This window comes from Salvelinus fontinalis, chromosome 20 (assembly GCF_029448725.1).
Source record: "Salvelinus fontinalis isolate EN_2023a chromosome 20, ASM2944872v1, whole genome shotgun sequence".
Taxonomy (NCBI): Eukaryota; Metazoa; Chordata; class Actinopteri; order Salmoniformes; family Salmonidae; genus Salvelinus; species Salvelinus fontinalis.
The window spans coordinates 32,149,752-32,163,702 of NC_074684.1; the positions used below are offsets into that span (position 1 = coordinate 32,149,752).

Sequence of the window (13,951 nt, forward strand, 5' to 3'; positions counted from 1 at the left end):
GAAATATCATTGTTGACAGACAACAATATTTTTTTCACCTCTTCCACACTCACTACGGAATTCAAAATGTTAATGCTTGTCTTTCAGTATTTGGTCAGTTATGCATTGATGTGTAGGTTCAGAATTTGTTGTTGGCTTTCATTGCTGTTGTTCTCCTTCTCCTTCCCCTTCAATTAATTTCACTGTAGGGGAAAGAGTCGTGGATTCCAGTCACAGTGGGGATATGGAAAAAGGAAGGTAAATTGTAATTTACAATGCAAATGTTTTCTTTCTCAAGCAGCAGCCTATAGATGACTCTGCAATACTGTATATTTTTAAATGTATTTTCGAAGTAAGGGCAGCAAGCCATCTGTGGGTTTGATAGCAATAATTGCCTTTGCGATTTGAAGGCAATGATTATCCACCGGCACCTCCAAGTAACAAGCTATCACTCTTCTAACAAACTTTTAATTGCTCTCTCTCTCTCTCTCTCTCTCTCTCTCTCTCTCTCTCTCTCTCTCTCTCTCTCTCTCTATCTCTCTCTCTCCCTCTCTTGTTCTCCCTCTACTGTAATATATATTTATATATATATATATCAATCACACAGACACACACACAAAAAGGAAAGCATTTGCACTCTTACCATGTACAGAGAAAAGGCGAGAGACAGTCAGACAGAGGCAGAAAATAAAAAAGTAAATCGACAGGGATAAAAAGAGGAGAGAGGAAGAGGAGAGGAAATTAAAGAAGAAGAGGGCACGCAAGGAAAAGGGGGAGGAGACTGAGAGGGGAGGGTGGAGAGTGAGAAAGAGAGAGAGAGAGGAGGGTGGAGTCAAAGAGGGAGCCCAGGAGAAAGCAGGGCAGAGGGAGAAAGAGAGGAGGCCATAGAATAGAGAGAGATACAGAGGGGGATTGGAAGTAGGAATACACAGATGAGAGAGCACAAGAGGAAGCCAGACAGACAGCAGTGTAGACAGACGGACAGCAGTGCAGACAGACAGACATCATTGCAGACAGACAGACAGACAGACAGACAGCAGTGCAGACAGATAAAGCTTGAAATTGAAAGGAACTCAAGCTCACTGCTCTTCTCCTTGGTGACCAGGGCAGGCAGGCAGACAGGCAGACAGACAGACAGGCAGGCAGGCAGACAGACAGACAGACAGACAGACAGACAGACAGACAGACAGACAGACAGACAGACAGACAGACAGAGGCATGTCCACCCAACCGGGTCCCCAGCACAGGGTCTTGTTCCAAACCCCAGGTGAGGAGAAGGCAGAAGAGGAGCCTCCTCAACGCAGACTGGGAAAACTCACGGTTAAGTACAACCGCAAGGACCTGCAAAAGAGGCTGGACATCGAGGAGTGGATCGATGGGCAGCTGCATCTCCTGTTTGACTGCGAGGTGAGTTCCAGCTATCTTCTGATTTAAGGTCAGCTCCTTTTACACCAGTGATGATCTTCACCATTGTGGTGTAATATATCAAAACTAGTCCTGGACCAGTATCTTATTAGGGCATGATGTAAATATAATGGTAAAGGAAGCAAGCTTTAGTTTAGACAAGGGAGCTCCCATAGCGACAGTCGCCTGCTAGAGAAGGGGAGAAACCGAGTTTAGGAGAGGTGAGGGAAGAGGGGAGAGTGCTCCCTTGTTTCTACTGTGAATAATTCACACTGAAAGGATAGAGGGTAGGAGATGGAGTTCAGTACTTTGATTATTTCATGCTGTGACAGGATCTAGCTATCTTGGGATATTTCTCTGTGGGTTTCCAGAGCAGACAAACTGAATTGGGAACCTGAATGAGGCTGGGTGAGGCTAAGTATGAAGGCTTGATTGACTCAAATAATTAGTCCCGGAACCAGAGGGAGCTCGATCCAATTATAACCTCAGCTGTGGCAATTTGATTACCGGGCCCCTAGGAAATGCAATGGAAACTAAAATTTGGGCTCCAGTTTTGGCTCCTTGTCAGTGAATCGTAAAACTTTTGTTTTGGGAGATAGAAGATAGTCGATAGATAGACGATAGATAGATGATAGATAGACCATAGATAGAAGATATATAGATGATACAAGATACTGTAGATACCTGTGGAAACATATCCAGGATCAGTTTATCCTCAATCAATCCTAACATTAGGATCATTTTGATTTGATTTGATTAACACATATCAGTACACACATATTCATATTATGTGACCCATTAAGCCAACTTCCGTTATAAAAAGTCTAAAATCACATGTACTGTAAGTGAAGTACTGTAGCTAAAGTTTTCTAGAATTCTATTATTTCTACTTTACCCTCCTGGAGGTCATTGTCAGGAACGCTGTCTTTTTTCACATGACCTTGGGACACAGTTGTCCCTTAGCCAGTGAAGTCCTATATGGAAGTAAATAACTGGTGGCTAAAGAACCCAGTGTTTGAGAGAGAAAAGGGCCTAGTCAGGGTTCAACTAAGGCGTCATATGGCCAGCAGCGTGGGTGACAATAGAGTCAGTGTGTTGGCCCCCATCCAATGTCCCCTTTGCCCCCATTGTAAGAAAGTCCATAATTAAAGTTGGCCTGAAACAATTAATTTATTTTACCATTATTTAACCAGGTAAGTTGACTGAAAACACGTTCTCATTTACAGCAACGACCTGGGGAATAGTTACAGGGGAGAGGAGGGGGATGAATGAGCCAATTGTAAGCTGGGGATGATTAGGTGACTATGATGGTTTGAGGGCCAGATTGGGAATTTGGCCAGGACACCGGGGTTAACACCCCTACTCTTACGATAAGTGCCATGGGATCTTTAATGACCTCAGAGAGTCAGGACACCCGTTTAACGTCCCATCCGAAAGACGGCACCCTACACAGGGCAGCGTCCCCAATCACTGCCCTGGGGCATTGAGATATTTTTTAGACCTGAGGAAAGAGTGCCTCCTACTGGCCCTCCAACACCACTTCCAGCAGCATCTGGTGTCCCATTCAGGGACTGACAAGGACAAACCCGGCTTAGCTTCAGAAGCAAGCCAGCAGTGGCATGCAGGGTGGTATGCTGCTATACAATGCACTGTATAGTACAGTGGTGGTCAAAAATAATTGACATAATCAATAATAGAATCAATGAAATACAATGGATTTGCATCTTTAGTACTAACACCATGTCCAGTAGCTCTGATTGAAAGATAAAAGTTGATTATTAAAACGGAAGCTGCTTTCACAGTGTAAGGCCTCACATTTGTATGGGTGGATAAGTACGGTGAACTGGCCTGAGAAACCCCCACCAGCTTATTATCATATTCCTTCAAAAGAATATTGTTAATTTTCTAGAAAGTTTCCTTGATATTTTGGCTCTTGTAGGCACTCATTGTTGTCTCTGAATAGTTGTTTCTTTGTTCCTGTATTAATGGAAATACCAGAGTAGTGTACAACAGACTGTGGTGTGGGTTCAAATGAAGACAAAGCCATTTCATCTTGACATTCTCCAGGATGACCTAGCCAGATCTCAGGGATTGGACCCTCACTGCATTCATGATAAATGATCAGATAGCATTATTATTTTCCAAGACACCGAGGTTAGAAATATTTCATACATGATTGAGAAAGGATGGAAAGATCAAGACAATAACATTCTACTTTTTACTCATAGAGTAAATACTGTAGCATTTTCCCAAGTAGCAGTCAGTACGTGTGTTCTATTTGATTTATGCCAGGGGAAAGAAAGTAGGAATTGAGTAAAGGAGCTTGCCAAGTGATACAAGGAAGGTTTGCTATGGGGGGGGGGGGGAAGGAAAGTAATCTGGACTTTATTAATATTCACTAAACTAAAAGGAAAACATTGTAGAAGCAGAAACATATCCATTACCCTCCAGTATGCCACAAAGGTGGTTTAAGCTTCCAATAACACACAGGTCAGAGGTCACATTCTTTTTTGCGTGTGGGTTTCATTCCAAAAAACAAAATGGCTGACTTATTGACTTCCCCCTGCAGAGAAAATCCTTTCTGCATGATACGACAGGTAAGCGATTACCTCCATCAGTTAGCCTACCAAGATTTGACATGTTTGCCCACAGCGTAGATAAAGGCACTGAACATTTCTTGCTCAAAGATTCTTGACTTGATTAATAATCTGTGGATCAGCTTAATTTCTCAGCTATTTGTGCTTAAACCTCCTCTTAGCTTCACACGGTGAATGACATTGGCTTCCCAATACCTAAACTAATTTCCCCCCTAAATTATAGAACCTGAGCTTTAATGGTTTAGTAATAGTTGGTTTCAGATTATATTGCACCGATGATGAGAGTATGGTGTTGAATGCAGGCAGGGATGGTACATACAGGCCGCATAAACACAATCTATGAAACTAGTCCAAGCTGTTGTTAAATTCCACAGGGTTTGTAGTACAATGTGTGTTTTAAAGAGAAAATTTTCAAAAAATATATCAAGCTACCGATAGTCTACCCCTGAAACCACACGTGAATTAAGGAATAACCTTCAATAATTCAACACATGACCCTAGGCGTCTGTGTCGAAATACCCCACAGCGTAACCTTAAGCATCAGCTGCCAAATTACCTTAATTGGAACCCCTGTACTATACCTATAAAGAGGTGTCATTGTGTGGATTTGAATAGAGTTTAATGGACAACTACAGATATAGGATCTTAATTTGATCACTATTTTGTTGCTGAGAATTTTCCTTCAAATCAGAACATGCAAACTTGTAGTGTATTTGAGTTTTAAAAAGGTTTCTAACATTTGTCATTTTCACTTAGACATTTGACTTGACCCTAATGAAAAATGTATCAACCCCTACAAAAATGTCCAGAAATTATAATCCACATAATAATTCACATTTCCTGTTGCTGATACATTAGCTAATGTATTGCATTTAAGGGATAATGGCCCATTTAGCTTGCAGGGTTAGCCTTATCTAGCTTTATAGCCTAATGATTTTCTTTGTCCTCGTTTTATGATCATTACTTCTAAGAGTCTGACTGTTGCTGACAAGCTTGTTCTGGCTTTCCAGAGTTGTGAAGCTGAAGGCTGCCGTGTCAGCGGAATAAGGCTGTCTTGTAGATTTAGACGAGCCAGAGGGACTACATTTAGTTCCAGCTCCAAAGGGGACATAAAGTACACCCATTCATCAAATCAAACATTATTTGTCACATGCGGTGTAGACCTTACTGTGAAATGCTTCCTTACAATCCCTTAACCAACAATGCAGAGTTTTTTTTTTTTTTTGATAAAGTAAGAAAATATTTGCTAAAAAGAAGAAATAATAATAAAATAAAGTAAAAAAAAAAAAAAGGTACACAATAAAATAACAACGAGTCTATATACAGAGGGTACCGAGTCAATGTGCGGGGATAGAGGTTAGTCGAGGTATTTGAGGTAATATGTACAGTGCATTTGGAAATTATTCAGACCCCTTCACTTTTTTCACATTTTGTTAAATCCTCATCAATCTACACACAATACCCAATGACAAAGCAAAAAAATGTTTTTTATACATTTTTGCAAATGTATTAAAATTGAAAAACAGATACATTATTTGCATAAGTATTCAGACCCTTTGCTATGAGACTCGAAATTGAGCTCATGTGTATCCTGTTTCCATTGATCATCCTTGAGATGTTTCTACAACTTGATTGGAGTCCACCTGTGGTAAATTCAATTGATTGGAAATGATTTGGAAAGGCACACACCTTTCTATATAAGGTCCCACAGTTGACAGTGCATGTCAGAGCAAAAACCAAGCTATGAGTTCGAAGGAATTTGAGGCACAGATCTGGGGAAGGGTGCCAAAAAAAATTCTGCAGCATTGAAGGTCCCCAAGAACACAGTGGCCTCCATCATTCATAAATGGAACAAGTAGACAGGTCCTGGATAGCAGGAAGCACTACCCTCTCATTGATTGAAGCACTATCCTCTGTAGTGTACTACCCTCATTGGTCTATAACTATATTTTCTATTGGGAAGAATATGTATTTGCTTCTTTGATGCCTTCTCAGTTAGTGGAACTAACTAAGAGAAAAAATAAAGGAAGTCAAAGTTGATAAAAAATGTCACTACAATAAGTTAGAATGTATTTTGGAAAGCATCCCTGTTTTATCTCAACCTAACACAAAACAAACAGGGCAAGGCCTAACTTCCTTCTTTCCCACAATTTCCTGTTCTGCAATGGTACAACAACAAAAAAGTACCCTAATGCAGGAGATGACAACTGTAAATTAGGAGCTTTATAATTAGCCCGTTTGTCAGTTGAAATGCAGCTGTAAATTGAGGTTTGAAAAATGTATGCACTGTACTCTTGATTGCGGTTCTTGAAAACCATTTCAGTGCCCAACCCAATTTCTCCATTATCCTCCCTAATGCTGTTGTACAGCAACATCTCAACACAAATGATCTTCATGCATTAATTAGACAAAAAAAATCTGCTGCGTCGAATAAGAACCTTTTTGTCTTTCTGTAAGTGTGCAGGGAACATTAGGTGCACTTGCGTTTTGTTTTCCTGGCTGTTTCTTCACTCATTAATGATGTCAACATTCATTTCCCATCTTCTACTGTCAGGATCGGCAGCCATTTTGTCTCATTAGGAAAATTGTAGGTACAATAGGGAACAGATTTACTAGTATAGGCCAACATACTCATGAAATGATCATTGAAACCTAAGGGTCATTTCGATTGAAGCTAATTTGCAAGGGAAAGTGTTCTTAATCTTAGATCTTATGATCTATTAGCCCTCTCTATGCCTTAACCTCTTCCTGGAGATCTACCATCCACATTATGTCAGAAGTTTGCGATAGTTCATTGATGTTAAAATGGAAGTACAGTGTGAATGGGAATTGTAGAGTTATAGGTGCACAATATATTCTTTCTCTCCATTTTTTTTGTGGTTGTTTACTTTTAAAGTGTCATTGGCTCTTTGGTAGCTGTGGCTGCATGATTAGTGGGACAACTGTGGTCCACCAAAGCCCAGTGTATGCCAGGGAATGTTGGCCGTCAACACAAAAGACTAAGTGTCTAAACTATTATCTGTGCGTGACTGTGTGGGTCACAAAAATGCTATCACTTCCTATCAACATGGCAATCTGCTGGCAACCAAAATCAAAGGAGAAAAAAAGGGAATGTTTTTTATTTGCTTTGTTCATTTCACAGTGATCATTGTGTGTGTTCATCCATCAACAATCAGGTTAATGAAAATTGTTGAGTGAGAAAGCAAAGGATGCCCTTTCTCAGAATGTATATTCTGGATGAAGAAATACAGTAATGTACAGTTGCCAGAGAGGACATTCAGACTCAAAGTAGCCTTTTTTCATTGGTTAAATGTATTATTAGAATAAATGGAGAATTTATCTTGTTGACATTTGGGTTCTTGTTTTATTCCAGTTCTCTTTTTGTTTGTGTTTTGCCCTTTTTTCAGGAGGAGGATATTCCAGAGTTGGAAATTGACATGGATGAGTTACTGGATCTATCAGACGCAGAACAGAGAGCAAAGCTACATGTGAGTGCAAAATCCTTGGTCTACTCAGCCCTGGGTACAAATACTATTCATCTTCCTGCAAATGCTGTAGCTGTGCTTCATTGAATTTGGCTGGCATCCGAACAGTCCCCAAAGTGCAAAACTCAGCCCATCTGGCATTGACAGGCTCAACCAAACGCTCAAACTATTTGAACGAGTACTGAAGCTATTTCAACCCTGTTCTAAATCTGTCAAAAACACCTTATGTTTTTTTGAATATGGTTTCCCATCTCTATTTCTACAGGACCTTCTTCAAGACTGTGGCAAGCCCAAAGAGGTAAGGAAGCACCAAACAAATTGCGTTGAGAGGCAAGGCCCTTTGGATTTGATAATGTAGTTAGCAGTGGAGGCTGCTGATGGTAGGACGGCTCATAATAATGTCCGGAACGGAATAATATCAAACACGTGTTTGATACCATTCCATTCACTCCATTCACTCCATTCATAGCCATTACACTCCATTCCAGTCATTTTATGAGCCGTCCTCCCCTAAGCAGCTTCCCTCTGAGCTCCATGCACATTCACCTGAGAGAAAGGAAAAGCCTGATATAGTAACTACCACAGTATTGGCTGTTTCAAAGTTAGCTACATGATTCATGAAGGATGTGGGAACTGTTATTGACACGCTAATGATGGGTGAGGCACCGTTTAATGAATAATCCAATGATACAGGGAATCTTTGTAACGGGAGGCAGAAAGCCTCGAGGTTAGAGCGTTGGACCAGTAACCTAAAGGTTGGTGGTTTGAATTCCAGAGCCGACAAGGTGAAAACCCAACTGCTCCAGGAGCGCTGGTCAATGGTGACCCTGGCCCTGACCTCACTCCCTGTGGGTGTCTCAGGGGGAGTTGGGATATGCAAGAAACACATTTCCATGACACACTGATACTTGTACAAGTGTGTAACAGAACAAATATAAGCAGCCCCTAAATGATTGATTATTATCTAGTGAGGTGCGGTAAAAAACGGTGCATCTTCCGTTGACCCATGAATGACTGCTACTTGTTTACCTGGGCCCTCATACACACGACCCCAGGACCTGACCCCACCACACTAGATAATGACCCCACCCTTACCCCAGTGAGACTGCTCTCTAGTGGTGAGAAGTGACCGCCATAAACAAACCCAAACATACACCCTATCAAAATGGCTCTTACAACCACAACATGTGAGATATACTTCTGCTAAGTTTCCATAAACACACCTAGAACTGTGTTGCGCATGCACGTATTGACTGTTTAACCTGCACACAGTATAACCACCTCTCACTCACATCTCCTCTATTGTTTCCTGACAGGACTTCATCGACGGCTTGCTGTATCGGATGAAGGGACTTCGCAAGATGTCCCTGAAAAAATGAACAGAAGTTGGAGAGGAGACCATGTGAAATGAGACACCATCCTCTTCTCACCTGTAGCTGTGGATGTGTGTACAGTGACAGTCCTCATGTATCTAGATATATCCTTATGTATCCACAATCTGCACGATCAGTGTCTATATTAGTGGTTGGCAGCCCTTATCAAAGAGGCTCCCCATGGCCAGTCCGTCCTGGCCTTATATTATTAGGACTATTTGAAACCATATATGTATTACTCACATAAGCCTGGTGGGTCTTCCAATGGGGCATCTGTGAGTAAAAAAAAGAAGGAAAAAAAAGAGTTTTAAATATGATGTAATATAGCATAGAGATGTCCTACTAGATACAAACACCTCTTGGTTTCTGTTGCCTCTGAAGTAGAATGAGAGATCATCCAGTCTAGTATTGATGGTTTATGTCAATGTTTTTCACTGTTATGTTACAGAATGGTTCACCAATTCACCATGGCCTGGTTTGTTTAGTTCTTCACTGTTAATGGACACTTCTGGCATTTTGAATAATCAGATCACAGCTTATGGTTATGTTGACATTCTTTTTTATTTATTTTTTATTTTTAATTAAATGTTTTCTCTGATGAATCCCCTGCTATGACTAGCCCAAGAATGTACTGTAAATATGGTTACTAATATTTTTGTTTAGCTTAAGGTATTGTTTTAAAAGAAGCAGTGCTGTCATTCACTTTCCCCAACTGTTACATCAGAATTTCAAATGGGATCTCTAATAGAAAATGTGTACTGTGATGTTACCTATGATATTCTGGAAAATATCACCTGAAACAAATTCACTTCAATCCATAAAAGGGCAGTTAGGCATCACAAAATGTCAATGAGCTGTGGAACCGCTGAAGATCCCAATGGGGGATCTAAACATTTGCTGTTTGTGCATTTCAATAAATCAGTGGAAGCATATCAGAGTTGTGACATTCTTCAGGGCAGAAGGTGGCAGAGCGTTAAGCCAGTAACCAAAAGGTGGCTGGTTCGAATATCTGAGGCGACAAGGTGAAAAATGTGTCGATGTGTACTTGAGCAAGGCACTTAACCTTAAATTGATCCAGGGGCGCTGTACTACTATGGCTGACCCTGTATAACAACACATTTCACTGCACCTATCCATAAATATTTAATTAAACGTAATTTATTTCATTTTAGGCAGGTTCAAACTACTCCCAAATGTTCTTACCATTGAATTAGTTTATGTATTATATTGCATTTTCTGACTTTTCTGTCTTGCTCCATGTTTGCTTGCTAGTCTATATTCTACTCTAGGCATAGCTACTGCCATTTTTTATCTATTTATACTGAATAAAAATATAACGTAAGGGAATATGGTTTATCGTCCAGCTCATAATTTGACACCGTACAGCAGTTGACAGACAACAAAGGTCCAGGGATTACAGGTAGAGACAAGTTAGCCAACGACCACCTCAACAACCACCAACTGATACAAATGAGCTTGTTTTTTTTGCGTTAAGTTTTATAATATAACATACAGTATATACCGTTTTATATATTGTATCATATTACAGTAAAGAGCATACCTTTGCAAAACGGTCACAAAATGATATAGCCTATATAGACTTTCCCTAACTGGATAAGAGTATAATATCTTTCTTCTTAGTGTATTTTTCTCCTTATCATACTAAATCTTTCTCCTTACTGTAGTTACTGTACATGACTGTCTATCTTTGTCAGATACATTTCATCGGCTCTTATCTAACCATGGAGGAGTAATAGGGAGTTACACTTCCATGAAAGATGGATGCAGTTGGATACAGGGGTGGCAAATACCCTTTTTGAATGTTGTTGGGTGGAAAACAGTCAAATTAAAGAAAAATTACGTTTTTTCCTGGCAGGTAGCCTAGTGGTTAGAGCATTGGGCTAGTAACCAAAAGGTTGCTGGATCAAATCCCGAGCTGACAAAGTAAAAATATGTTGTTCTGAACAAGGCAGTTAATCCACTGTTCCCCGGTAGGCTGTCAGTGTAAAAATAATTTGTTCTTAACGCCTCTAAAGGATCCACCCTTTTTTTCAATTTTCGCCTAAAATGACATACCCAAATCTGACTGCCTGTAGCTCAGGAGACTAAACTGCTTGGTGTAACCCTGGATTGTAAACTGTCATGGTCAAAATATATTGAACAGTAGCGAGGATGGGGAGAAGTCTGTCCATAATAAAGCGTTGCTCTACCTTCTTAACTTTAGGACCGGACCCTTTTAAAAAAAATGTTTTGCCTAAAATGACATACCCAAATCTAACTGCCTGTAGCTTAGGTCCTGAAGCAAAGATATGCGTTTTCTTGGTACCATTTGAAAGGGAACACTTTGAAGTTTGTGGAAATGTGAAAGGAATGTAGGAGAATCTAACCCATTAGATCTGGTAAAAGATAATACAAAGAAAAAATATATATATTTTGTACCATCATCTTTGAAATTATAGGCCATAATGTAGAAAGCCCATAGTATATTATTCCAGCCAATTTGTAATTTAGATTTTGGCCACTAGATGGCAGCAGTGTATGTGTAAAGTTTTAGATTGATCCAATGAACCATCGCATTTCTGTTCAAAATTTTGTATCAGACTGCCCAAATGTGCCTAATTTGTTTATTAATCATTTTTCATGTTCAAAACTGTGCTCTCTCTTCAAACAAGGGCATGGTATTATTTCACTGTAATAGCTACTGTAAATTGGACAGTGCAGTTAGGTTAACAAGAATTTCAGCTTTCTGGCAATATCAGATATGTGTATGTCCTGGGAAATGTTCTTGTCCCACAGGGGACCCACCGATCCTGAATAAGTTTTTTTAACTGACTTTACTAAAGGTAAAAAAATATATATATATATACACTGCTCAAAAAAATAAAGGGAACACTAAAATAACACATCCTAGATCTGAACGAATTAAATATTCTTATTAAATACTTTTTTCTTTACATAGTTGAATGTGCTGACAACAAAATCACACAAAAATTATCAATGGAAATCAAATGTATCAACCCATGGAGGTCTGGGTTTGGAGTCACACTCAAAATTAAAGTGGAAAACCACACTACAGGCTGATCCAACTTTGATGTAATGTCCTTAAAACAAGTCAAAATGAGGCTCAGTAGTGTGTGTGGCCTCCACGTGCCTGTATGACCTCCCTACACCGCCTGGGCATGCTCCTGATGAGGTGGCGGATGGTCTCCTGAGGGATCTCCTCCCAGACCTGGACTAAAGCATCCGCCAACTCCTGGACAGTCTGTGGTGCAACGTGGCGTTGGTGGATGGAGCGAGACATGATGTCCCAGATGTGCTCAATTGGATTCAGGTCTGGGGAACGGGCGGGCCAGTCCATAGCATCATTGCCTTCCTCTTGCAGGAACTGCTGACACACTCCAGCCACATGAGGTCTAGCATTGTCTTGCATTAGGAGGAACCCAGGGCCAACCGCACCAGCATATGGTCTCACAAGGGGTCTGAAGATCTCATCTCAGTACCTAATGGCAGTCAGGCTACCTCTGGCGAGCACATGGAGGGCTGTGCGGCCCCCCCAAAGAAATGCCACCCCACACCATGACTGACCCACCGCCAAACCACTCATGCTGGAGGATGTTGCAGGCAGCAGAACGTTCTCCACTGCGTCTCCAGACTCTGTCACGTCTGTCAGATGTGCGTGTGAACCTGCTTTCATCTGTGAAGAGCACAGGACGCCAGTGGCGAATTTTCCAATCTTGGTGTTCTCTGGCAAATGCCAAACGTCCTGCACGGTGTTGGGCTGTAAGCACAACCCCCACCTGTGGACGTCGGGCCCTCATACCACCCTCATCGAGTCTGTATCTGATCGTTTGAGTAGACACATGCACATCTGTGGCCTGCTGGAGGTCATTTTGCAGGGCTCTGGCAATGCTCCTCCTGCTCCTCCTTGCACAAAGGCGGAGGTAGCAGTCCTGCTGCTGGGTTGTTGCCCTCCTACGGCCTCCTCCACGTCTCCTGATGTACTGGCCTGTCTCCTGGTAGCGCCTCCATGCTCTGGACACTACGCTGACAGACACAGCAAACCTTCTTGCCACAGCTCGCATTGATGTGCCATCCTGGATGAGCTGCACTACCTGAGCCACTTGTGTGGGTTGTAGACTCCGTCTCATGCTACCACTAGAGTGAAAGCACCGCCAGCATTCAAAAGTGACCAAAACATCAGCCAGGAAGCATAGGAACTGAGAAGTGGTCTGTGGTCACCACCTGCAGAACCACTCCTTTATTGGGGGTGTCTTGCTAATAGCCTATAATTTCCACCTTTTGTCTATTCCATTTGCACAACAGCATGTGAAATTTATTGTCAATCAGTGTTGCTTCCTAAGTGGACAGTTTGATTTCACAGAAGTGTGATTGACTTGGAGTTACATTGTGTTGTTTAAGTGTTCCCTTTATTTTTTTGAGCAGTGTATATATATATTTGTCTCAGGCACCCGGGTAATTGTGTTTTGCATAGAGCGAAAGTTAATTGCATTCGTTTTGGAACCGTAAGGCCAGATGCCTCGTTTAAAGCCCACGGGAAGTCGCCTTAAAACAAAGTAACGTAATTAAGCACGAGGTACGTTTCTATGTTTTCACATGCAAAAGAGATTGCTTTTGGTAAAAATCTGCCTTCCCAATGACAACCATTTTGAAAATCCAAACATATATTTTATGGAAAAGAGATGCTTCTGGACGATGCACCATGCTGCCTTGTTGACAACATGACAGAGCTGCTCAGATTACTGTTCCATTTGAAAAGTGTGCTTCTCCAATACCCCTTTTGCCTAGTCATGTCACAGGCCATTGGCCGGTGCCCCGCGGCTCAGAATAATCGAATCTGCCCATTTCTACGGAAGTGCAGTGACATTATCCACTCAGAGAGGATAAAGAGATGGAGGAAGGGGAATGATGAAGTGGATTCTGAATCTCAAGGAAGTAAAATCAAGGAGAATTGGAATATTGTCCAAAAGAATGGAAAACGGAGCAAACTAGACTACAGTGATGAGAATGTCACTTCGTATCTTGTAGGAGTATGGTTTATAAATGCGGAGCAGATGATAGAATTATCAATCTTGAGGAATCCATTTGAGATATC

General features: G+C 41.2%; 1 protein-coding gene across 1 annotated transcript; it reads left to right on the forward strand.

Moving 5' to 3' along the window:
- Window positions 1-790: 790 nt before the first annotated feature.
- LOC129817727 (protein phosphatase 1 regulatory subunit 14B-like) lies at window positions 791-9,770 on the forward strand. The gene is made up of 4 exons (XM_055873237.1): window positions 791-1,386; window positions 7,388-7,468; window positions 7,731-7,763; window positions 8,782-9,770. The coding sequence occupies exons 1-4, from the start codon at window positions 1,198-1,200 to the stop codon at window positions 8,842-8,844; spliced, it is 366 nt and encodes a 121-aa protein (XP_055729212.1). The 5' UTR covers window positions 791-1,197; the 3' UTR covers window positions 8,845-9,770.
- Window positions 9,771-13,951: the final 4,181 nt, after the last annotated feature.